The sequence below is a fragment of the Pectinophora gossypiella genome, chromosome 28, assembly GCF_024362695.1.
Source record: "Pectinophora gossypiella chromosome 28, ilPecGoss1.1, whole genome shotgun sequence".
NCBI lineage: Eukaryota > Metazoa > Arthropoda > Insecta > Lepidoptera > Gelechiidae > Pectinophora > Pectinophora gossypiella.
In genome coordinates this window covers 6,220,079-6,246,721 of record NC_065431.1, presented here as the reverse complement: position 1 = coordinate 6,246,721, position 26,643 = coordinate 6,220,079, and the positions used below count along the sequence as shown (strand labels likewise).

Here is a 26,643-nt window from a genome sequence, read left to right as displayed (position 1 = left end):
ATGGTATAAGAAAACCCCTCCGGACTCGTGGTCACACCAGTATGACAAACAGGATGTTTTTTCTTGTTTGTCACACCGCTAACAATACAACACCTTTTATCACACCATTGTGAGTGCGGAGAATATTCCTATGATAAAAAATATATCGATATTTGCCATCAGGCATTAAATGAGGACAACCTGGTGTGACCACGAGTCCGGAGGGAAAAGACCCAAACCAGGTATGCTCAAAACTGACAGCTAGCATTTTCAAGGTTAGCCCAGCTGACGTCATCGGTCGTAAAAAAATAAATTACCCACGTCTAATGTTATTAATTTACTTTGCAAAGAAATTTTATACTTTTAGTAGAATATTTACGTAGTTTTAATAATTTTTGGATACGTGACAAATATTAGTAATTAAATACATTAGTCAGTAATTAACTTAATTTTCAACAATAAAATTCGCGTGCTTGGAATGTTGGTGATACCAATTGAATGGTAACACTTACGTCATCAACGGGCTAGCAATGGCGGCTTGTCTTAGGATTGAGCATACCTGGGGCCTGTTTAATAAAACTTACAATTGTAAATTACAATGACAATTTGATGTACATTGCGGAGTGTGTCATCACGAATATTTGGCAGTTTCATATTAGTTACGTAATGAAAACCGAATTGTCGTTGTAATTTACAATTGTAAGTTTTATTAAACAGGCCACTGGTGTTCTTATACCATGGTAATAACAACAGTGACTGGAATCTGTATTCTAGCGACTTGTCCTGCCCGCCCCGACAAGGGTTACGGGCGTGAATATGTATGTAATGGTGAAATAAAACAAATAATTAATTAAATTATATTATTTAATAATATACACTACTATATTTTACAACAGTACTAACCTGAAAATTTGTCAATTTTGACAGGTCCGGTTTTTTACAGAAGCGACTGCCTGTCTGACCTTCCAACCCGCGAAGGGAAAACCAGCCCAATACAGGTTAGGTCACACTCCGAAACGCATTTTTCGGGAATGTGGTTTCCTCACGATGTTTTTCTAAATACATATAATAAAAATATAAAAACAACTTTAGCATTATATAGGGTCAAATATACGCCGAAAGGTACCTATCATAAATTCATGCTATTATCCACAGCGTGGTAGACAGTGAGAATTATTGCTATCACTTGTACCTCACGTTACCAGGTTTGTAGTATACCATCTAATTTTATTTTAAGTTACACCTGTCATTTTCTTATTCGCCGAAAAGGAAAGGGATGGGTAATCGACAGTCATAAAGTTTATGGAACACACGTCAATTTGTCAACATTTAAAAAACCCTCCCAAAATTTTATATTGGTCAATAATCCGACAGAATTAAGTAGACAGCACACGTGGAACGAGTTGCAAATCAGAGAGATGCCTATTTTATTCGCCCGGGTTATTCATTCATTTTAAAATTAACAGTTGTCAATCATCCGTCCCTTTCCTTTTCGGCGGATAAGAAAATGACGGGTATAGCTTAAAATAAAATTAGGTGTCTGCAGGAATCGGGGCCAATGTCGTTAAGTTGTAAATGTATATTTATGTGTGTTGTGGTATGACTAAATTAAACGTTTTTACTTTTTTATATGTCATTTCTATGGAAATATGTCTCGGCCCTGTAGACTCTCGGATTTTAATTATAATAAAATTAAATTACATACTTATATTTTATTAAATAACATAATTTTCTTGTTACGTATTTTTTAATTAAATTACAATTTTTATGGCTTTTAAAAAATGTTATAGCGGGTTCTTACTCGACAACTTTTTTTAACTAAAATTTACAAATCTAAACATACCTTTACCTTTTGCTTACCATTTTTTGTATAATATTATATTAAATTACTAAGTAAAAATCACGAGAGAGCTCCACTTTATATACAGGGTGTTAGTGACATCGTAACGAATACTAAGGGGGATGATTCAGACCATGATTCTGAGTTGATATCAAGTGAATTTTCCTGTCGTAAAATTTATGTCAATTTTAGTGTTTTATATAAATTATTTTCCGTTCCATGCTTTTACACACACAGACCCCAGTGTCATATAGAGTGGTATATAGGTTTGTAGCGATATCGTAACGGGAACTTTGATGACTTTGATTCAGACCATGATTCTGAGTTAATATCAAATGGGATTTTCCGTCGCAAAAAAACTTAAATTTATTAGAATCCACATAAAAACAAATACAATAACAATTGACTTACAGTTAAGACTACAGCATCTCTTTGTAGAGGGCCGATGGCTGTACTAGGTGGAAACCTGTATTAGGTCATCGCTCCCCCCCATATAAATTGGGGGCAATATGTCAGAATTCGTTAAGGTGTCCATAACACCTTGTAGAGGCTATTTATGTTATTGTATGCCGTTGCAGGCGGATCATCTTTCACCAACCAACCAATGCCAACTAGTTGGCCAGCTAGTTCCGCCTACATGCAACAGATGGCGCTACATTCAATAATGCAGTCCTGAAACGCGCTATCGAAGTTTACACAGCGCGACGCATATATACAACTGCCAACATGACACCGTCGGGTCGTCGATCCCTAGTCACACTACCAACTTGTGCTCTGTTTGGTATCACGAATACATTATTTGGCGGCAGCAGACCCTCGCCGCCAAATATCCTTCTAAGGACTTCATCAAATAGTAAATTTCTCATGTTTCTTCAACTGGTGTCTGCCCGCCCTGATAGGGGCTAGTGTTGCCGAATAATCTATTATCGATTATGGACCTCCTAAATAATTTAAATATCGATGCTATTGTTATTGAAAATTCAATAATTAAATCGATTTATAATCTTATAATTGTTAGATATAATCGATTATATCGATACTTACATTATCGATTATATTGCAATAATCGATTATATCGAGGTATTGGTTAAGATATGGGTGAACAATACTATCATAATCGCTAGATTATAATCGATGTTATTGTTGAATTTACTAATTGGATATAGTACTATCGATAAGGGTCTTAGAAAATAATCGGTTAGTAATCGATAAGCAGTCGATTATCGGGCAACACTATTAGGAACTACTTACAAGTTTTACGAGTAAGCTCCTTTATGAAAAATCGCAATAAAAAAAGCTTGAGAATTATTGTTCTAGGTAGATTAAGGCTGCGTTTCCATTGACGCGGAGTTGTGCGGAGAGGAGCGGAGGTGTGTAGGTGTGTAGGAATCAACCAATCACCGTGAGGGAGAGAGTGACAGAGCGTCTTCGTTTTTCGCTCTCTCGAACGCTGTGATTGGTCAAATCCGCACATCTCCGCGTCAGTGGAAACCGAGCCTAAAAGCTATCTTGTCTATTACGAAGTTTTGTGAAACAATGAATGTGATTCATCAAAAAGGCGCTTACCTGGTTTTTACATTTAATACCTGGAATTTACTGTAGCGACACGCAAGATCACGCCTACATCCCATTGGGCTGGGCAGCGATGATAGATAATACAAAAAAGTCCCAGTTTCAAGTCCATATGATGTCCCATTATATTGCTATAGTAAAAAAGTTCATACAACTCATCATAATGTTAACATACTGTCTATCTTTATTCTGTACTAAATATATTAAAAATTCTATAATATCGATTGCATACGTCGACTGTAGAATAAGGAATAATACTACGTATAAAACGGTAGGTCTCCGCCTATTTATTAGGGCTATTTAAAGAAGCAATATTGTTTGTTCGTTGTTGTTGTTTGGTTTTCCCCGAAGGCCAAGGCAAAAGGGAACTACGCCCATACAGCCATGTCTTATGTATTTTATTTCTTGATGATGAATAATGAAATGATGAAAGATGATGACGATGAATGATGAAAAAAGCCCCCATCCTCGGAGCAGACTCCTACTCCGAACACCAAACGAACTAACTCAAAAGTCCGCATAAACTTTCGAGTTATGAAGCGGCTTGTTGGCACGAATCGAAAATAGATAGGTACACTTTGTTTATTGAATACTAGCGACCCGCACCGGCTTCGCTCGGGTGCAATGCAGAGCAATAAATGAAATTATTTACGACATCACATTAAAAACCTCAAAAATAACAGTATTTCTCCACTGATTAATGGATGTTATTATACATATTATAAAGCTTCCTCTTTAATCACTATTAAAAAAACCGCATCAAAATCCGCTGCGTAGTTTTAAAGATTTAAGCGTACATAGGGATATAGGGACAGAAAAAGCGACTTTGTTTTTATACTATGTAGTGATTCCGATATAATAACACTATCGCGAATGTTTACCGACTAACTTAATGCGATCGTTAACCACAAAACACCACTTCGTGTTGATTATTTAGGTTATTCGATGAAGAAAGCAACCGTTCCGTGTCCGTTCCCGCCAAAAAGTCGCGCAGAGAGAAGTAGAGTTCTCCGTCAGTGTTGCCAACAAGACGAGCGAGGGGTGAATGACCGGCGACACCCTCCCCTCCCTGCGACCCTCTAGTGAGGTGCGTAGACAGTTACCGTTCTATACTGTGATTCTTTACGTAATATTATTCTTAATTCCATAGTTTTGTTAACTTGACATCCTATAAACAAATAGACTCACATTCGCCAAGGATTAAAAAAAAAAGCGTCCGTACCGTTTTTAAGTACGTATATTGCGTGGCCAGATCTTAAAATTGATCGTTTCATGATGTGTTCGATCATTTCTCATGCGCATTCCACTGTTGTTCAACGTGGAAATGTGGCCAGTTTAATGGGTAGCTTTGAGCTGGAAGCGGTCCCGGGTGGACTTCTAGAGTAGGTAGTTTTGGACGAAGCCTGTTGTGGTTTTCGTTTTTGTATTTTGACGAAGCTTGTGCAGATTTTATTATGTATGATTTCAATGTGTCTTCCCTTTTTTTAAATATTTATTTATTTATTACTATTAGCTAAAAACATCATCATTACAGGTTTCACTTAACCTAATGCGATAATGATAGCGATATTAGAAAGAAAGAACAATTAACATAAAAAACAATCACAACAATCTTACTTTCGACACAGTACTTCAAACGCTACTCTCTGGAACTCAGTCAATGAGCATGTGAACAGATCTAGATTATGTGATATTTCATTTAGTATTTCAATGGCCCTTAAATATGAATGTTGGTACTGGCGAAGCCTGCGGTGGATTTACATTCTATTTCTATGAAATATACAACAAACTTTTTCATGAAATATGACCATTTCGATATCACTAATACAATATCACTCGTTGGCCACATCATCAACACAAAACGTTTAACGATATGAGCAATTAAATGCATGATTACTTCATGATATGGCCAAAAGTTGGCAAACATATCATAAAATTAGTAACATTTTCCACCGGTAGTGGCGCTAGTGTCGATTATATTTCAAACTTGATTGATATTCTTATCGATGTAATTGTACAACATTTCATATCGATATCGATTAGGTAAATAATTTTGAACCTAAGAAATTAATCGACTATTCGCATTTTTATTACACCACATAGCATGGACACCGCCTGCATTAACGATATGGCCAAACGTTGATTGATATATCATTAAACGTTGACGTTTCAACGATATGGTCAAGTTAAGTTGGCTATTTCATGAAATATGACCATTTCATCTTCTTCTTATCATGTGGGTTGTGACGTAGAATACCAACCCCATCAACCCTGGTGTCAGGGTTATTACTGAGCCGCCAAAGCCCCTAACATGGCTCATGTAACGACTACGTACTTACATTAGTAAATAGCGACCGGGACCAACGGCTTAACGTGCCTTCCGAAGCACGGATCATCTTACTTTCGGACAATCAGGTGATCAGCCTGTAATGTCCTAACCAAACTAGGGATCACAAAGTGATTTTTGTGATATGTCCCCACCGGGATTCGAGCCCGGGGCCTCCGGATCGTGAGTCCAACGCTCAACCACTGGACCACGGAGGCCGTTCATGCAATGGTTGAACACATCATGAAACGATCAATTTTAAGATCTGGCCACGATATATACGGTCACGAGCATTAATATCTATACACTTTGGTACCATGTCACATTAACTTTTTTGACAAATTGAACTGTAAGTCTCACTAAATGTCAAATGTGTTAGTGCGACAGAGTCCTAAAGTGGGTACATTATATTGCTCACGACTGTACATTAAGTTATGTAGATAGTATAACTTCTTTTTTTTTTGTTTTTTAAGTTTACGCGGTTATTATCATAATTAAAACACATAATAACGGGTTCTTACCGCGTTTAAATGGGGATATGAGACTCCCGATATTTCGACACTGTTGCAAGTGCCATGATCACGGGATGTCATCCCGCTTGCAACAGTGTCGAAATATCGGGAGTCTCATATCCCCATTTAAACGCGGTAAGAACCCGTTATTTTGTGTTTTAATTAGTATACCTTCGTTACCTCAAATTAAGATGTTACGGTTGTTCAAATTAAGTGCAAAAACGTTTGTACAGTGTCGTTACACGCATGCGCCGTGGACACTTTTTTTAGAGATTTGTTGTCTATTTGTTATACGAGGTCTATGGTTAAGTTATTATGTTTTCATTCATTCATTCAATGGGAGACTTTCCAGGCTACGTTCTCCAAATACAATATAGATGGCGCTGTTTAGATTTAACATGACAATGGTGCTAATTCCTGTAAACATGACTGTGCCGAGGTTTTTCTTGCAGCTTCTTTTCCCCGGCTATGTAAAATTGACGATTCAAAGTGTAACTATGTTACCTACTGAATAAAGATATTTTTGAATTTGAAACACCATCTAATTATATTTTAAGTTATAGAAGACTTATATAAGACAGATAATCGACAAGCATAAAATTTATGGAACACACGTCAATTTTAAGCACAATTCTAAAACAACCGTCTAAAAATTTAACACTGGCCAATAACCCGACAGAATTAAGTTGACAGCACACGTCAAACGGTTTGCATACCAGCGAGATACCTTTTTGATTCGCCCGGGTTATCCATTCATTTACTCATTCTTCCTAAAATTAAGAGCTGTCAATCGTCCGTCCCTTTCCCTTTCGGTGGATAAGAAAATGACAGGTATAACTTAAAGTAAAATTAGGAGGTGTCTGCAGGAATCGGCGTCAATTACTTATTTTCTCCAAAATATGTTGCTGTTTGATATTTGGATTAGATATGTCATCATCATCAATTTAAGAGCCACGCTCTTGTCGGTGTAGCATTCTCCATTCCAGTCTATCAAAGGCCAATTCCTTGACTTCCCTATAAGACACGACGTTAACCTTTTCCTTAATCTGTTCCATGTAAGCTCTTCTCGTAAGGTGATTAGATATGTATACGTAGAATTATGTTGCTACCTATATTGCTTCTCTTTATTTTGATCAGAATAATAATGGATAGGTGTGTTGTGCCTGGGTGTAATAACATTGGCCATGTATGTAAAAACAAAGATAAAAGATGCATTGTCTTTTATTCTGATTAGAAGGTTGAACGGAGGCAAATCTGTACAGTCATGAGCAATATAATGTACCCACTTTAGGACTCGGTCGCACTAACACATTTTACATTTAGTGAGACATACAGTTCAATTTGTCAAAAAAGTTAATGTGACATGGTACCAAAGTGAATATAGACGACAGTACGAGTAAATAGCCACTATCACCGACGTTAGTCATTAAAACAAACGAGATCGTACAACCTTGGTGCCAAGGTCGGCGCACCATTAACCCAAAAAGTAGGGCTAACCGGCAAACCTTTTAGGAGGGGTGTACAGTCATGAGCAATATAATGTACCCACTTTAGGACTCTGTCGCACTAACACATTTGACATTTAGTGAGACTTACAGTTCAATTTGGCAAAAAAGTTAATGTGACATGGTACCAAAGTGTATACATATTAATGCTCGTGACCATACGTTGCATGTCACATGAAAAATGTCACTTGAAATGACAATGGGCACATTTGTATGAAACTTGGTCCAAGAACCTCCACTGATGAGACTTATATGTAATGAAAGCTTATACTTTCCCTATGATTCTGGCAAAGTTCTACCAGATTCTGTTCCGGGGTTCTTTTTCTACAGCCATGTTTGTCCTGGCTAAAAATGTGATAAAATACAGTGAGGGACTAAAATCGACTCAAGATTTGTTGCTCAGTAACTAAATCTACATAGCGAGGACAAACACGGCCGTAGAAAAAGAACCCCGGGACAGAATCTGATAGAATTTTGCTAGAATCATAGGGAAAGTATAAGCTTTCATTAAAGTCTCATCAGTGGAGGTTCTTGGACCAGTTTCGCCCATTCTCCTTTATAGCTGCAAGTTTGTTGGTTTATGTTCATTAGTGGGATCGGCTTTTGTACTAGAGACTTAGGGTTCTTACCCAGGCTTGTCAAGGCGGATGCTCGTGACCGTACAGCGCCACCGTGTTTTTTTAGGGAAAGTCGCCTGGGAAGTCCGTCATTGTAGTATTTGGGTGAATCTCAAAATTTCAAGTTTGGTGGCGAAATTTCACATTATTTTTTCGTGAAAAATTGGGTTCCGACATGAAAAAGATCCAAAAGGATCCTCGGTTCCGACATGAAAAAGGAATTTTTCAATTCCCAATTTTCCCAATTTCCCCAATTTTTCACGAAAAAGTTATATGACAGTCGCCACCAAACTTGACACATTTTGATATTCACCCATTTATTCATCTACGGGTTATAAGGCGTTTGTACAGGTTTGCAAGTGCTAGTAACTAAGCGAGGTAGGAGTATGTGTCAAGGGCGCCCGGCGCTCGCTCCAAGTATTGCTTGTCTATGAGAGCTTCGATACACTTTTTTATCATGGCCACCGATGGGGCGAAGGATCCCCTCGCTTGCGCCACCACCTCCTGTATTAGTTCTGTGTGTCTTAACACCTGGAATCATGAGAAATAATGAGAATTAACATAACGGAGTGCTGGAAGGTTAGAGTTAAAAAGGCCACATCGAAACTATTCATCTGAAAAAAAAATATATATTGCTATAATTAAAGCACATAATAACGGGTTCTTACCGCGTTTAAATGGGGACATGAGACACCCGATATTTCGACACTGTTGCAAGTGCCATGATCACGGGATGACTGATGAGATTGGAGTGGAGTAGGTAGATCCATAATTTTCTACGGCGGTAAGAACCCGTTATTATGTGCTTTAATTATGATAATAACCGCGTAAACTTAAAATATATTGCTATTTGACATTTGTCTGCATTGCGCACTTACTTTTATACGCGCAAATGTCAAATTGCAATAATGCTTTCTTAGATGAATTGCTTCGTTGTGGCCATTTTAACCCCCCTGGTCAGGTTAAAGATGGAAAAAAGTTTCCTTTTTTATATTGTTATAATATTTGACATAAAAAAAAAACCAGACAAAAGAATAAGACATATCATTTTGTTAGACTTCCCTTGTTATAGGAATTACTATCTGTTGATTAGGAGCAATATAGGGGTACAAAGAATTACTTTCTGTGGATTATGAGCAATGTACGGGTACAAGGAATTACTTTCTGTGGATTATGTATGAACAATGTAGGGGTACAACGAATTACTTTCTATGGATTATGAATGAATGAATGAATAATAATTTATTTCGGATTTGAAATCCATAGATGTTAGTAAGTACAAAGTAACTTAAACCTAATGTTAGTAACAGGTACATAAAACAAACAAAAGCAACAAAAATAAAATATGATAAATTTATCAGACCCGATTTTACCGGCGGACACCATATCCCGGCTTATGAGCAATGCAGGGGCACAAGGAATTACTTTGTATGGATTATGATCAATCTAGGGGTACGACGAGTTACTTTCTGTGAATTATGAGCAATGTAGGGATACGGCGAGTTACTTTCTGTGGATTATGAGCAATGTAGGGGCACAAGGAATTACTTTCTGTTATTTATGAGCAATGTAGGGGCACAAGGAATTACTTTCTGTGGATTATGAGCAATGTAAGGGTACAAAGAGTTACCTTCTGTGGATTATGAGCAATGTAGGGGTACGACCAAATATTTTATTAGTTTTAGGAATTGGTACAGATTCTGGGCATTATGTTATGGTGTTGTTGCCTCTGGGTGTTTTGTGTGATGTTATTACCTTCCGTTGTTTCATGATGCGCACGAGTGCGGCCTGCAGGTACATCTTACGGTCGTCGTCGCAGTGTGCCTGCTCGGCCGCCTCGCCGGACGCACCGGTGCCCACGCCGCCCTAAAAATAATATCATTTATTTATTTTCCCTCTTTTTTCAATAGGCCAGAGTGAGATGGTGGCCGAGTTCGGATAGAGGCCCAGACCTATGGGGTATAACGTAGAACCCTTGCCACACCCCGGACACTTCATACAAACAACCTCGTTTTACACAGACACCACACATTGACGTTATCGTACACGCGCATCTGTGTGTGTGACCTTCTCTTTAATCTGTTCCATGTAAGCTCTTCTTGGTCTTCCCCTTCCTCTCTTTCCTTCTCGCTTTCCTTCTATGGTGTTTTTAATAAATTCGTCGTGTCTTATTAGGTGTCAAATCATCTTGCCTCTTCTGTTTTCAATAATTCTCAGTATTATAAAGTGTTGACGAGAAATTAATCACGTATTCATTCTGTATGGGACACGCCCGAACATAACTTTATGCTGAGGCGGCCTAAATGTAGGTTATTTAGACGCCGCGCGATATTGTAAATTAGCTATAATTAGTGTGTAATAAAACTTCATAGTGAAAATAAGTTTGTTTACTTTCTCAACTTTAACTTTATGTGCACTCGACAACGAACTTCAACTTAACCAACTTTAAGATATACGGGCTATAAACTGTGGCTCATACATATTGGTCCTTCGAGCCGGATTTGAACCAGCGACCTATGGACTTACCTGATGTGTCGGTGTGTTAGCTTGAGTCAACCTCAGCTTGGTTCTTTTACAGGAAAACTGTAGGTTGAGCGATAAGGTTGCGTCCCCATCCTCGGATTCCACATCACCTGTAAATAAACCTCCTGGTTAACCTTTAGACCGCAGCGGGCAATTCAAATTCAAAACTATCTTTATTCAGTGTGTAACATAGTTACACTTTGAATCGTCAATTTTTACATAACGAACGTCTCATCCGCCTAAAACTACTGCAGCTTCTCATAACCTGTCATAAACTGCCTATATACGTCCCACTGCTGGGCACAGGCCTCCCCTCAATCAACCGGAGGGGGTATGGAGCATACTCCACCACGCTGCTCCACTGCGGGTTGGTGGAGGATAACCTGTATAGCCGGGGAAAAGAAGCTGCAAGAACAACCTCGGCACAGGGCCCTAGACGTTCTTTAAAAAAATAAACAAAATATTTTTATACAAAAATTGAGTAATTTAGCTGCCTAATATCAGTTCTCAATTCAATTTCAAAACAATATGGCTGTCTGCGGCGACTTTATTCAAAATTATCACATATTTCTTTGAAGCGAACAAAATGTAGGCTATTTGTAAATATTTTTTTTTTATTTTATAGACATGTTTTATAATCTGTTACAGTTAGTAAAAACATGCAGTCGACCCCGCCTTAGTAATTTCGAAATTCACAACCTCGTCCCGGGTTCGGTTCCCGGTGGGGACATATCACAAAAATCACTTTGTCATCCCTAGTTTGGTTAGGACATTACAGGCTGATCACCTGATTGTCCGAGAGTAAGATGATCTGTGCATCGGAAGGCACGTTAAGCCGTTGGTCGCGGCTGCATTAGCAGTCGTTAATAACCACCAATCCGCACTGGGCCCGCGTGGTGGTTTAAGGCCCGATCTCCCTACCCATCGGGGAAGGCCCGTGCCCCAGCAGTGGGGACGTTAGTGGGCTGGTGATGCTGGTATTGTGTATTGTACCGGTGGCCGTGAGCAGCTGCGTCTCCAGCAGCGGGCGCACGTGCCTCGCCCAGCTGTCCCCCTCCAGCTGCAGCGTGTCCCGCAGCTCCCGCGCCGGGTACGAGTCCGCCCGCTCGAACGCCAGCAGCAGCGCGCACTGGACACGTACACACATCATTACACTTACAATGCACAGAACACGCTAACTATATAATAATAATCATTTATTTTCAGATTTACAATCCAATCCATATATGTGTTGCTTGTTTTTATTGATATTTACTGTGGTAACAGATGTTTCTAAAAATTGTACTTATCTATCAAACGCAAATGCATACCTACATACTCATAGTGTAAGCGAACTAAAAAATCGAATTTACCTACCGCTTGTTTCTTACGTAAAAGACATAGTAACTGTCGTTATTAAGAAATAAATATCTTTAAACTGATATAATTATATAATTTAACTAGCGACCCGCCCCAATGCTGAGGAAAAAATGAAATTATTTACGACATCACATTGAAAACCTCAAAAATAACAGTATTTCTCCACTATTCAATGGATGTTATTGTACATATAAAACTTCCTCTTGAATCACTCTATCTAATAAAAAATGTTAAGCTACGCTATGTTATGTTATGCCATGCTATGCTATGTTATGCTATACTATGTTATGTCATGTTATGCTGTACTATGTTATGTCATGCTATGCTATGTTATGCTATACTATGTTATGTCATGCTATGCTATGTTATGCTATACTATGCTATGTTATGCTATACTATTTTATGTCATGCTATGCTGTGTTATATTATGCTATGCTATGTTCCAGTGGGACCGACCTGCGGCGTGGTGGCGCTGATGTGGTAGACGCGCGGCGTGTACCTGGTGCGCAGGTCGCCGGTGCACAGGTGGTGCAGCCAGGCCAGGCGGCGGCCACTGAAGGAGGCGCGGTAGAACGCCTCGAACAGCCGCGCCGGCCGCTCCAGCTGCGCCGGCGGGGCCAGCGGGGCCATGGCGCCGCCCAGCGGCCACGCGCCCGCCTGCAGCACCTGCGGGGGGATATCCATAAACATAATCCTGGTATAATAAATAGACAACCATCATATCCCGTTTTTCACAGGGTCCGCTTACCTAACCTGAATATTTGACAGGTCCGGACTTTTACAGAAGCAAGCTTTTTTGTAGAAAATCTCCTTAGCGAATGTGAGTCTATTTGTTTTTAGGGTGTTAGTGAATTTTACGACTCGGTATTGATAGAAACTCAGAATCATCCCTTAAAGTGTTCGTTACGGCGTCACTATACCTGCCGGGAGTCGAACCCGGGGTTAGGTCATCACCATGGAGACTGTTTTATTTTATTTTTATTTATTTTACACCTTTTTTTTGCTTTTTGTAAGTATTACAAACAGCCTCCGTGGTCTAGTGGTTAGAGCGTTAGGCTCACGATCTGGTGGTCCGGGTTCGATTCCCGATGGGGACATTGTCGAAATCACTTTGTGAGACTGTCCTTTGTTTGGTAAGGACTTTTCAGGCTTGAATCACCTGATTGTCCGAAAAAGTAAGATGATTCCGTGCTTCGGAGGGCACGTTAAGCCGTTGATCCCGGCTATTAGCCGTAAAAACACCTCCACCAACCCGCATTGGAGCAGCGTGGTGGAGTATGCCCCATACAGGGGGTATGGGGCATACTTTTTAAAGAACGTCTAGGGCCCTATGCCGAGGTTGTTCTTGCAGCTTCTTTTCCCCGGCTATACAGGTTGTCCTCCACCAACCCGCAGTGGAGCAGCGTGGTGGAGTATGCTCCATACCCCCCTCCGGTTGATTGAGGGGAGGCCTGTGCCCAGCAGTGGGACGTATATAGGCTGTTTATGTTATGTGTTATGTAAGTATTTATTTTATACCAGATGTTGCACCATCCCACACCAAATTACGATGTTTCTTTTTTACGACTGGAAGAAATTGCTGCTTAGCAATAGATCGTACTGTATCTTTCGTGTATGTCTTGTATGTTGTGTGCAATAAAATATATTTGTATTTGATAATACCTGGACACTGAGGAGCTCGGTGGCGCAGCGGTAACCGCGCTCGGTCTGCGATTGTTGAAGTAAAGCAACTTTCGCAGAGGCCGGTCACAGGATGGGTGACCACAAAAAAAAAAGTTTTCATCTCGAGCTCCTCCGTGCTTCGGAAGGCACGTTAATCCGTTGGTCCGGGCTGCATTAGCAGTCGTTAATAACCACCAATCCGCACTGGGCCCGCGTGATGGTTTAAGGCCCGATCTCCCTATCCATCCATAGGGAAGGCCCGTGCCCCAGCAGTGGGGACGTTAATGGGCTGGTGATGATGAATACCTGCACACTGAACCCAGCGCTGCAGCGCTGCATGGTCTCCCTGAGATGCGCCTGGAACTTCGCGTTGAGATCTGCGCTGACTGCCACGTCGGTGAACATGCGATGCAGTTTGTTCGTGAATTCGTAACCGCACGCCGCTTTCAAACGGTTGATCATTGCTTCCTCCTGTAAACAAATAAAAAGAAAACGCATTTTATTTTTCAATCTATCGAAACAATCAATTTATGATATATGGTATGAATTTGGGTACATATTGGTGCTAATTCCTGTAAATACCATCTAATTTTATTTTAAGTTATATCTGTCATTTTCTTATCCGCCGAAAAGGAATGGGACGGATTGACAGCTCTTAATTTTAAGAAGAATGAGTAAATTAATGAATAACCCGGGATAATCAAAAAGGCATCTCGCTGGTATGCAAACCGTTTGACATGTGCATTCAACTTAATTCTGTCGGGTTATTAGCCAATACAAAATTTTTATAGGGTTGTTTTAGATTTGTGCTTAAAATTGACGTGTGTTCCATAAATTTTATGCTTGTCGATTACCCGTCCCTTTCCTTTTCGGCGGATAAGAAAATGACAGATATAACTTAAAATAAAATTAGATGGTGTTTACAGGAATTAAACATAAACTGCCTATATACGTCCCACCGCTGGGCACAGGCCTCCCCTCAATCAACCGGAGGGGGGGTTTATGTTTATGACAGGAATTATAAGGAATTGTTATGCTCCATACCCCCTCCGGTTGATTGAGGGGAGGCCTGTGCCCAGCAGTGGGACGTATATAGGCTGATTATGTTAGAAATTAGCACCATTATAACAATATGTAGCCTTGAATATGTAAAAATTCAATTCAATATATTTTGTCGTATCACGTGATTTTCTTCATATTTTGACAGAATTTATTTGAGTTCCCATATTAGCACCTATCGACAAAAGGACATTTTTATATCGACAGAATCGATAAAATGTCCGTGACAAAATTATATCACGACGCGCATGTCCCTACAGGTTAGGTAAGCGGACCCTGTGAGAGACGGGAAAATGCTATGGAGATGATGATGATGATGATGTACTGGATTCCGCACCGTTATCTATCCTAAATGAAATTAAAATAATATATGTGAACAATTAACCTGTTCCATAGAAGCGGAGAGCTGGTGTATCAGTCGTCTCGCCAGCGCACGCGCATAGTACTTCTGGAACACATCCTTGTCGTCCACATACTGCAATAAACCAGACAAATAAATTATTTTTGGTATATAGTTATGAGCTTATGTTATGTCGTTCGGTTAAAGTTGTATGATGGGGGCGTGATGTCGAGGCGCGAGGGCCTTATTAGGACGCCGGCGTTATTAAGATAAGAGTGTTATTAAGACGATGGCCTTATTAGGATTAGGGACAAATTAGAACGGCGGGGTTTTAGGACGGCGGCCATATTAGAATTAGGCCTTATTAGGACGGCGGCCATATTAGGATTAGGCTTGATAAGGTCTTATTAGGATTAGGCCAAACTAGGACGACGGCGTTATTACTACGGCGGCCTTATTAGGCTTAGGTCAAATTAGAACGTCGGGGTTATTATGACGGAGACCTCAGGGTTAGGCCAAATTAGGGCGAAGGGTATACAAGGAGAAGGACTTATCAGGATTAAGCTAAATTAGAATGGCGGCCTTATTAGGATTCGGCCATATTAGAATGGCGGCGTTATAAGATTAGGCCAAATTAGGACGAGGGGGATATCAGGATGAGGGTCTTATTAGGGTTAGGCCAAATTAGGACGATGGGGATATCACGATGAGGGTATTATTAGGATTACGCCAAATTAGCACGACGGGGATATCAGGATTAGGGTCTTATTAGGGTTAGGCCAAATTAGGACGACGCGGTCTCTGAATGAGGTCCTTATTAGAATTAGGTTAAAATCAGGACGAGGGCGATATCTGTACAGAATGAAGGCGTCTCGGGCTGTAGGAGCCGCGGGCGTTACCTTGAAGACCACGATGGCGGCGGCCAGCTTGTCGTCGGTGTCGGCGTCGGCCGCGGCCCGCTTGCGCAGCAGGCAGTCGCAGTAGCGCGCCAGCAGCTCGGGGGCGCGCGCCGGCTGCTCGGCCGCAGGCCGGGCGTTCACCACCAGGCTGCACGCCTGCGGCAGCAGCAGTATTTTTTTTTTTTTTTTTATTTAAGATGGGTTTGCTCTTGACTTCGTTCTTCTACAAGAAGAAGAGATCGACGTTGGAACGAGCTTACCCAGAAAATACTATACTGCACTATACGCTCACTACTGTGGCCCAATAGGTGGACTAAGTGTTGGAATATAGCATCATCATCAGCCGTACGACGCCCACTGCCGGGCATAGGCCTCCCCCAAGGATCTCCACGACGATCGGTCCCGCGCTGCCCGCATCCAGCGGCTTCCCGCCACCTTCACCAGATCGTCGGTCCACCTTGTAGCGGGCCTACCCACTGAGCGTCGTCCGACACGTCCATTCCAGAACCTTTCCGCCCCAGCGGCCATCGGTTCTCCTCGCTATGTGTCCTGCCCACTGCCACTTCAGCTTTGCAATTCTCCGAGCTATGTCGGTGACTTTAGTTCTCCAGCGGATCTCCTCATTTCTGATTCGATCGAGCAGGGAAATACCGAGCATAGCTCTTTCCATTGCCCGCTGAGCGACACCGAGCCTCCTCACGAGACAGTTCGTTGGAATATATGTTTAGATATATTTTGTAGAACAACAACTTCCGTGGTCTAGTGGTTAAAACGTCAAATCAAATCTCGTTAGGCTAACGCTCTAGCCACTAGACCACGGAGGCTGTCCATCTTCTTCTATCGTGTGGGCTGTGCGGTAGATTACCAACCTCATCGACCCTGATGTGTCAGGGTTATTATTGAGCCGCCAAAGGCCCCTGGCATGGCTCAAGTCCTGACTACCACCGGCTACCGTCCATCTACCGACGAACATTGAAACATTTACCTTGTCTAAAGCACCAATGAACGCCTGCGCCCCGCTGAACACCTCGTTGAACAGTTTGCTATACTTGCCATGAAGGGCGAGCATAGCGTTCACGAAGTGTATGTGTGCCTGTAACATATTAGGCAGCCAAATTACTAAATAAAATAAATAAATAAAAAATCGTTTATCTCGGACAAAGTCCATAGGATGTTAGTATCATCATCATCAGCCCATTAACGTCCCCACTGCTGGGGCACGGGCCTTCCCTATGGATGGATAGGGAGATCGGGCCTTAAACCACCACGCGGGCCCAGTGCGGATTGATGGTTATTAACGACTGCTAATGCAGCCGGGACCAACGGCTTAACGCGTCTACCGAAGCACGCAAGCAAGGATGTTAGTATACAAACTGGGAAACTATAAGCTTGATGAAGGGTAGCCGAGACAATGACGGATTTATTTGTTAATTTTTAAAACTTATATTCGTTCCTTAGATACAAGTGTTTGATTAAAATAGGTATGTTATGTTAGTGGGCTCTGTTTTCCGCATTTAGACTCTAAGGTGGCCCATTATGCGTGTAATTGTTGACTACGTAAGCCAACCTATCTCCTTCCAGAAACTCAGAAGCCTCCTGGGGTTTTCACAGGCTTCGCGGAGCGACCCCATTCCTTTGAGGATTTTTACCCGTTGTGCTGACACTCCCGTGCATTCCAGGATTACATGGGGGGCAGTTTCAATAAGATAGGTATATTGACATTGTATTTATATATTGTATATTGACGAGACGCAGGGGTTGTTCGTTATATTGGATGGAACAGCTGATTTGACACAAACGACTTATAAACTAGCGTTAGTAAGACATTTTTCGGGCGATCATAAAAACAAGCTTATAAAGTGTAAAGCTCCATCCACCTTTTCAGAAGGGAGGAGTCCCACCTATCACATAACGTCTTCAAGAAACTGGAAATTGTAAAATAGTTTTTTTGTATTCTTTTTTTAAAAAGAACGTCTAGGGCCCTGTGCCGAGGTTTTTCTTGCAGCTTCTTTTCCCCGGCTATACAGGTTGTGAGCTGCAGTAGTTTTAGGCGGATGAGACGTTCGTTATGTAAAAATTGACGATTCAAAGTGTAACTATGTTACCTATTGAATAAAGATATTTTTGAATTTGAATTCTCATTTAGTCTAACATCATAATTTTAGTCTTATTTGAGTTTCGAACCGTCTTTATTGAGACTTCATCATCAACAGCCTATATACGTTCCAATGCTGGGCACAGGCCTCCCCTCAATCAACCGGAGGGGGTATGGAGCATACTCCACCACGCTGCTCCACTGCGGGTTGGTGGAGGTGTTTTTACGGCTAATAGCCGGGACCAACGGCTTAACGTGCCCTCCGAAGCACGGAATCATCTTAGTTTTTCGGACAATCAGGTGATTCAAGCCTGAAAAGTCCTTACCAAACAAAGGACAGTCTCACAAAGTGATTTCGACAATGTCCCCATCGGGAATCGAACCCGGATCTCCAGATCGTGAGCCTAACGCTCTAACCACTAGACCACGGAGGCTGTTTTGAGACTTACAACGTCTTAAATTAGTTCTACACCGAAATTTAGTCCTACATCGTTTTTTTTAGTATTACATCGTTATTAAAGTCTCACATCGTCCTTGTTGAGCGTCCCCCGCAGCGCCGCGTGGCCCTCGCGGGCGGCCTGCTCGTGCGCCGCGTCCACCAGAGGGCGGAGCGCCCCGCCGGGCAGCGGCCGAAGTAACGTGTACATGCGTTTTAGATCCTCGCGGCGCTGGAATAAGGTATATTTTAGTTGTTTGTTTGTACGGTCACGAGCTTTAATATGTATACACTTTGGTACCATGTCACATTCACTTTTTTGACAAATTGTCAAAAAAGTCTCACTAAATGTCAAATGTGTTAGTGCGACAGAGTCCTAAAGTGGGTACATTATATTATTGCTCATGACTGTATATAAAGCGAAGGTCGGTAGAAGGACGACAAATTGGAGATGTCCTTAGAAATTGTTCAGTACGATCTACTCTTAACCGGCGTGCGTGTATGAAGCGATTGATGAATGTGGAGGAAGCAAGAGAAGTGTGTCAGGATCGAAGCAAATGGAATTCCATAGTCTCTGCTTACTCCAGTGGGAAGTAGACGTGAGTTTATGTATGTATGTATGTGTATTTGTTGAGTGAGTGAGTGTGTATGTGTGTGTGTGTGTGTGTGTGTGTGTGTGTGGGAGTGAGTGAGTGTGTGTGTATGAGTGTGTGTGTGGGAGGGGGGAGGAGTGTGTGTGCGTGTGTGTGTTTGTGTGGGGCGGGAGTGAGTGAGTGAGTGTGTGTGTGTGTGGGAGTGTGTGGGAGTGAGTGAGTGTGTGTGTGTGGGAGTGTGTGGGAGTGAGTGAGTGTGTGGGAGTGAGTGAGTGTGTGTGTATGAGTGTGTGTGTATGAGTGTGTGTGTATGAGTGTGTGTGTGTGTGGGACGGGGGAGGAGTGTGTGTGTGTGTGTGTGTGTGTGTGTGTATGTGTGTGTGCGTGTGTGTATGAGAGTGTGTATGTGTGTGTGTGTGCTTGTGTGTGTGGGTGTATGCGTGCGTGCGTGTGAGTGTGTGTGTGGGTATATTATGTGTGCGAGTGCGTGTATGCACAATAAAAAAATATTGATTATAAGAGTATGTCGACCCTGGCGCAGGGGGAGAATGAAGAATACTCTGGGCGAATGGGCCTCCCGGCTATTACCTGCTGGGCCTGTGGTCCCTCCTCGCAGGCCTCTCTCAGCAGCCGCTCGGTGTCGGCGTGGAGCGTAGGGAGGTGGGCAGCGACCGCGGCGCGCTCGTAGCAACTACGGACCGCCTCAGTGGAAGACGAGTGAAGGAATTTGTTGCCTAAAGCTATCTCGCGCTCAAGACCTGAAACAGATACACATTGTTTTAAGTTTACGCGCTTATTGGTGCTAATTCCTGTAAACACCATCTAATTTTAAGTTATATCTGTCATTTTCTTATCCGCCGAAAAGGAAAGGGACGGGTAATCGACAGGCATAAAATTTATGGAACACATGTCAATTTAAATCAGAAATCTGTTTGAAAAAAAAATTGTAATTTTTTTTTGTTTTTTTTTTTTTCATTGTCCCACCTTCGAGCACGTGCCGCATGTAGTGGCTGACGTCTCCGCCGTGCAGCAGCGCCGCCGCGAAGGCTGCGTGGTGGGTGGCAGCCGCCTGCAGGTACGGCTCCAGCACCAGCTGGTGGTACAGCACCAGCCCGCCGCGGACCAGGAACGATTGCACCTGGAAGATTAACCTTGCATTATTCTTCTTCAGTCGTGTGGGTTGCGAGGTGGTGCCAACCTCATCAACTCTGGTGTCAGGGTTACTATTGAGCCGTCCGCCACCACCTTATGATCATTTCGACAATTTCCACAATTGCCTACTTGACAGTTTTCGGATAGGTACGGTCACGAGCATTAATATGTATACACTTTGGTACCATGTCACATTAACTGTTTTGACAAATTGAACTGTAAGTCTCACTAAATGTCAAATATGTTAGTGCGACAGAGTCCTAAAGTGGGTACATTACATTGCTCATGACTGTACCTACTTTAAAAAATACAAACACTTATTTTATACCTCGTGAAATATTTTTTATTTTCTCGAAAAAGCTTTATATAATTGAAAAAAAAAACAAACATTTTTCTTCATTAATTTCAAATTTCGCCCGTAAACAGTTGGTCACGTGACATTTCGCCCGGTGACGTCACTTTTTTTTTTGTTTTGGTTTTCCCCGAAGGGTAAGGCAAAGGGAACTATGCCCATACAGCCATGTCTGACGTATTTTTTTTCTTGATGATTAATGAAATGATGAAAGGCGATGATGATGAAACCTAAGCCCCCACCCTCGGAGTAGACTCCTACTCCGAACCCCAAACGAATTAACTCAAAAGTCCGCATAAACTTTTGAGTTATGAAGCGGCTTCCCGGCACGAAGCGAAAATAGGCAGATACACTTTGTTTATTGAATACTCCAATATAATAACACTCGCGAATGTCTTCCGACTAACTTAATGCGATCATTAACCACAAAACACCACTTCGTATTAATTATTTCGATTACTCAATGAAGAAAGCAATTGTCCCGTTCCCGTTTCCCGCCAAAAAGCCGCCGGTGACTTCACATTTCAACTAACAAAGGAACTGTCAAACAGTATAACTTGAAACCTGACAGATAGTTGTTGTTTATTTTGTGGAATGTGAGGTCACACGAAGGTCAATCATGGCCGCCCGTGTTTCGGGTCATACACAGATAAAAAAATAGCATTCTTATTTTGGAAAATTATCTTAATAAAAAAGAAACTATTGGATAATTATCGTTAAATGATAAACCACCATATATGCGGGCTTAGCACCGTAAGCGCGCGACTCTTTCTCGCCTCGACATACGTCACCCGTCACTCTCTCACAGTACTGCACAGAAAGAGACAGACGATCTCTGTCGCGGCGAGAAAGAGTCGCGTGTTTACGGTGCTAGGCCCGCTGGTATACATAACCAGCCTATATACGTCCCACTGCTGGGCACAGGCCTCCCCTCAATCAATCGGAGGGGATATGGAGCATACTCCACCACGCTGCACCAATGCGGGTTGGTGGAGGTGTTTTTACGGCTAATAGCCGGGACCAACAGACTAACGTGCACAGCCTCCGAAGCACGGAATCATCTTACTTTTTCGGACAATCAGGCGATTCAAGCCTGAAAAGTCCTACTAAACAAAGGACAGTCTCACAAAGTGATTTCGAACGTGTCCCCATCGGGAATCGAACCCGGACCTGATCGTGAGCCTGACGCTCTAACCACTAGACCATGGAGGCCATGGCCCGGTGGTATATTATATATTTTATTATTACTGTCAAGTAGCCGATTCTTTCCCCATTGGAGAGCCACCCTAGTCCCGTATGTTATGCTGGCCACTCACTTCCACGGTGCTGTGGATGGCGGTGCGCAGGATGTCCGCGCTGGCGGGGTCGGGCGCCTGCAGCCGCGCGGCGGCCAGCGCCGACACCACGCGCCCCGACAGCGCCGCCGACAGCGGCCGCACCAGCACGCGCTCCCAGATCACCAGCCCCAGCTCGCCCACCTGCGCCCACGCGCCCACCACACTCATGAGCATGGGCACTCATGTACCCACTTTAGAATCCTGTCGCACTCTCATATGTGACATTGAATGAGACTTACGGTTTAATTTGTCAAAAAAGTTAATGTGACATGGTTTCAAAGTGTATACATATAAGTACTCGTGACCGCATATAAGCCCAAATTCATATCCCAAAGGGGTAGTCAGAGGTACATCCAACACAAGATGAACTAAGTACCCACACCTCGCCGAGCTAGACCAACGTGATAGGTGGCAAATTCCAATATAAACATAAAAAGGGGGAGACAGAAGTATACAGAGTATTAGTGACATCGTAACGAATACTGAGACAGATGATTGAGCTCAAATTTCTTAGTAAATATCAAGTGGAATTTTCCGTCGCAAAAGTATAGAATTGAATATACTTAAAAAAAAAAATTTCGACGGAAAATTCCACTTGATATTATCTCGTATAATCACGGTTTGAATCATCCCCTCAGTTTTGACCTGGGACTTTTTTAATTTTTTTATTTCAAATTTTTAATATTCTTTTTTAATTTTCAATTTTTTTTTAATTTCTTATTTTTTAATTACCATTTTTTTAATACATAATTATAATTCCAATCTTTAAAATCTCGTGTCATTCCCGGCGCAAAGGTGCCCATCAAACCAGCCGCGTTTCCACGCTGGATAGCGATGGACAACCGTTGCACAAGGTACGAACCGGAGCGGGCGTCATAACCACGTTCTCTCAATCACCGGCCCACCTCAGCCACAACTCGGCTTTTTTTTTTAATTTCCAATTTTTTTAAATATTTCTTTTTTCGTTCTCTAAGTGAACAGTGCTTACCTCCAACTGGCGTGAATCGTGTTCTGGACAACTGACTGTGGCCGCCGAGCCATATATTATCTCCGCATCCGACACCTGCATGATTAAGTAACGAAAGATATCAAAAACATAATTTAATTTGTTAACAGCCTCCGTGGTCTAGTGGTTAAGAGCATTAAGCTCACGATCGATTCCCGATGGGGACATTGTCGAAATCACTTTGTGAGACTGTCCTTTGTTTGGTAAGGACTTTTCAGGCTTGAATCACCTGATTGTCCGAAACAGTAAGATGATTCCGTGCTTCGGAGGGCACGTTAAGCCGTTGGTCCCGGCTATTAGCCGTAAAAACATCTCCAGCCCGCATTTGAGCAGCGTGGTGGAGTATGCTCCATATCCCCTCCGGTTGAGGGGAGGCCTGTGCCCAGCAGTGGGACGTAAATAGGCTGTTTATGTATGTATGTATGATATAATTTGCAAAATAAAAACATTTTTTTTGTTTTTTATGGAAATTAAACTTGTAATGAGGGATTTTCCAATCGGCGTTCCCCAAAAGTTTTTTTTTCAGTTTTTTTTTTTTCTTCGTTTATAGTTCTAATTTCATAGACAACAGCCATGCATCTTTTATCTTTGTTTTTGGCTATAAAATGACCCTTTTTATTACAGGCCTAAACCAATGATTGTCGAATTTGTTTTAGAATTCATGTTTGGATCATAAATGATTATCACGTGCTCAGCGGTGAAAGAAAACATCGTGAGGAAACCCACATTCCCGAGAAACGCAACTTCGGAGGTATTTGACCTAACCTGTATTGGGCTGGTCTTCGCGGGTTGGAAGGTCAGATAGTCGCTTCTGTAAAAAACCGGACCTGTCAAATCTTCAGGTTAGGTAAGCGGACCCTGTGAAAATCGGGATAATGCTAGGGAGTGGTTTTGACTGACCTTCTGTCGTTTGACGTGTTGTAGGTTGAGATATGAGTAGAGGCTGTTGAGATAAGCCACACCTTGGCTGTATTCTCGCCACGCCGACACGTATCTGAAAGGTGAAGAAAGGTTTACATATTATATTATGTATACACTTTGGTACCATGCCACATTAACTTTTTTGACAAATTGAACTGTAAGTCTCACTAAATGTCAAATATGTTGGTGCGACAGAGTCCTAAAGTGAGTACATTATATTACACACCATCTAATTTTAAGTTACACCTGTCATTTTCTTTTCTACTGAAAAGGAAAGAGTTTTAATTAGAGATGTACCGACTAGTCGGGAAAGCCGACTGTCCGGCCACATTTATAGTCGACGACTAGTCGGCGATTCGTCGGCACAAATGCCGACTAGTCGGCCCATACTATTTTTATATTGTATCTGATACACTTTTAACCACAGAACCTAATTGAGGTACCAGCTGTGGATGCTTGTACTTGATATGATTCGTCATACTTGTAGTGTTAGCCTTTTTTCCGGTCCCTCCACGAGAAATAACAGCTTGGCACTGATTACATTTCACTTTGCTGGAATCCAATGTCCAAACATGTGACTTTTTCTTCGACATATTTAACGTTTAACAGCTTCAAGTAGGTACTTTTTAAATAATAAAAAGTTAAAAACTTAGCCGAAAGCAATGATTGGCAAGGCCGACTAGTCGGCAATTTTACAACCGACTAATCGGCTAGTCGGCCAAAGTCATAGTCGGCCCGGCCCATCTCTAGTTTTAATTCCTTCTCTTAAACTTCCAGCGGATATTAAAGAATGTCCATCAGTTGCTTCTGTCTATGCTAAAATATATATGTATTATGTATATTATTATAGTATAGGATAGGATATATAAATATCATCATCATCACCAGCCCATTAACGTCCCCACTGCTGGGGCACGGGCCTTCCCTATGGATGGACAGGGAGATCGGGCCTTAAACCACCACGCGGGCCCAGTGCGGATTGGTGGTTATTAACGACTGCCAATCCAGCCGGGACCAACGGTTTAACGTGCCTTCCGAAGCACGGAGGAGCTCGAGATGAAAACTTTTTTTTGTGGTCACCCATCCTATGACCGGCCTTTGCGAAAGTTGCTCAACTTCAACAATCGCAGACCGAGCGAGTTTACCGCTGCGCCACCGAGCCCCTCACTAATAGCCTATTAGATTAAAATAATATTAGGTCCAATGATGATGTTAGTGTGTGAGTAATGTATTTATGTATACCTACATCTTTGCGATAATATTTGTTTATGTACACTATTTCTATTAAAGTAATTTGGTATTATATTATAATGTATGTACACCATTAACACATGTTTATGGAACACGATGTTCGTGCGTCACCCAACAGGGTCCACATAATACCAGCGTCGTGGTTCACGCCGCGACTTGTGCTGAGTGAGGCCCTTTTATCTCAGGACGTCCACCACCACCTTATGATCATTTCGACAAACATCTGTCTTGCTTTTTTGTAATTGTTTTAGTGGAAATTTGATATGATATTGTTGTCTTTTTTTTGTGTGTGGCGTCCTTTTATAATAAACTATTTCTATTCTATTCTACAACAACAGCAACAGCCTCCGTGGTCTAGTGGTTAGAGCGTTAGGCTCACGATCTGGAGGTCCGGGTTCGATTCCCTATGGGGACATTGTCGAAATCACTTTGTGAGACTGTCCTTTGTTTGGTAAGGACTTTTCAGGCTTGAATCACCTGATTGTCCGAAAAAGTAAGATGATTCCGTGCTTCGGAGGGCACGTTAAGCCGTTGGTCCCGGCTATTAGCCGTAAAAAACACCTCCACCAACCCGCATTGGAGCAGCGTGGTGGAGTATGCTCCATACCCCCTCCGGTTGATTGAGGGGAGGCCTGTGCCCAGCAGTGGGACGTATATAGGCAGTTTATGATTCTATTCTAATGTGCGTTAAGGTTCGGTAACGACCTGGCGAGCAGTCCATCATTGTGGTCGTTGTTCTCGAGGGGCGCGGAGCCGCGCACGCGCTGTAGCAGCCCCGCCACGTGCTCTTCTAGAAAGTTCCTGCGGGCACAGACAAAAATAAAGGCTTCGCATAACATGATAATTGCTAACATTGTTTTAAGGGTATTATTACTAACATAATTAAAGCACATAATAACGGGTTCTTACCGCGTTTAAATGGGGATATGAGACTCCCGATATTTCGACACTGTTGCAAGTGCCATGATCACGGGATGACTGATGAGATTGGAGTGGAGTAGGTAGATCCATAATTTTCTTACGAGTTTGGTGCGAGTTCAGATGGTTCCGAACATTCCGATATCAAAAACATAAACAAGCGGCAAAGAAAGAGGGTAGACAGATATGTCTGCCCGTAGAAAATTATGGAGTTCCGTGGTCCTGTAGTTGAGCGTTGGGCTCACGATCCGGTGGTCCTGGGTTCGATTCCCGGTGGGGACATATCACAAAAATTACTTTGTGATCCCTAGTTTGGTTAGGACATTACACGCTGATCACCTGATTGTCCAAAAGTAAGACGATCTGTGTTTCGGAAAGCACTTTAAGCC

The 26,643-nt window shown here is 42.1% G+C and overlaps 1 protein-coding gene across 1 annotated transcript in view; it reads right to left on the bottom strand.

Annotated features, from left to right (window-relative positions):
- Nucleotides 1-825: 825 nt before the first annotated feature.
- LOC126379141 (cullin-2-like) overlaps nucleotides 826-26,643 on the bottom strand; it is a 28,262-nt gene continuing 2,444 nt past the window's right edge. The window contains exons 4-19 of the mRNA XM_050027783.1: nucleotides 26,042-26,137; nucleotides 24,065-24,158; nucleotides 23,147-23,221; nucleotides 22,138-22,299; nucleotides 20,302-20,455; nucleotides 19,906-20,075; nucleotides 18,816-18,956; nucleotides 17,179-17,286; nucleotides 16,194-16,349; nucleotides 15,340-15,429; nucleotides 14,202-14,366; nucleotides 12,690-12,899; nucleotides 11,868-12,003; nucleotides 10,878-10,984; nucleotides 10,107-10,217; nucleotides 826-8,882 (exon numbers count right to left, since the gene is read on the bottom strand). Of these exons, the coding sequence (XP_049883740.1) occupies nucleotides 8,721-8,882; nucleotides 10,107-10,217; nucleotides 10,878-10,984; nucleotides 11,868-12,003; nucleotides 12,690-12,899; nucleotides 14,202-14,366; nucleotides 15,340-15,429; nucleotides 16,194-16,349; nucleotides 17,179-17,286; nucleotides 18,816-18,956; nucleotides 19,906-20,075; nucleotides 20,302-20,455; nucleotides 22,138-22,299; nucleotides 23,147-23,221; nucleotides 24,065-24,158; nucleotides 26,042-26,137 (2,137 nt within the window). The 3' untranslated portion in view covers nucleotides 826-8,720. The remainder of the gene's footprint in view (nucleotides 8,883-10,106; nucleotides 10,218-10,877; nucleotides 10,985-11,867; nucleotides 12,004-12,689; nucleotides 12,900-14,201; nucleotides 14,367-15,339; nucleotides 15,430-16,193; nucleotides 16,350-17,178; nucleotides 17,287-18,815; nucleotides 18,957-19,905; nucleotides 20,076-20,301; nucleotides 20,456-22,137; nucleotides 22,300-23,146; nucleotides 23,222-24,064; nucleotides 24,159-26,041; nucleotides 26,138-26,643) is intronic.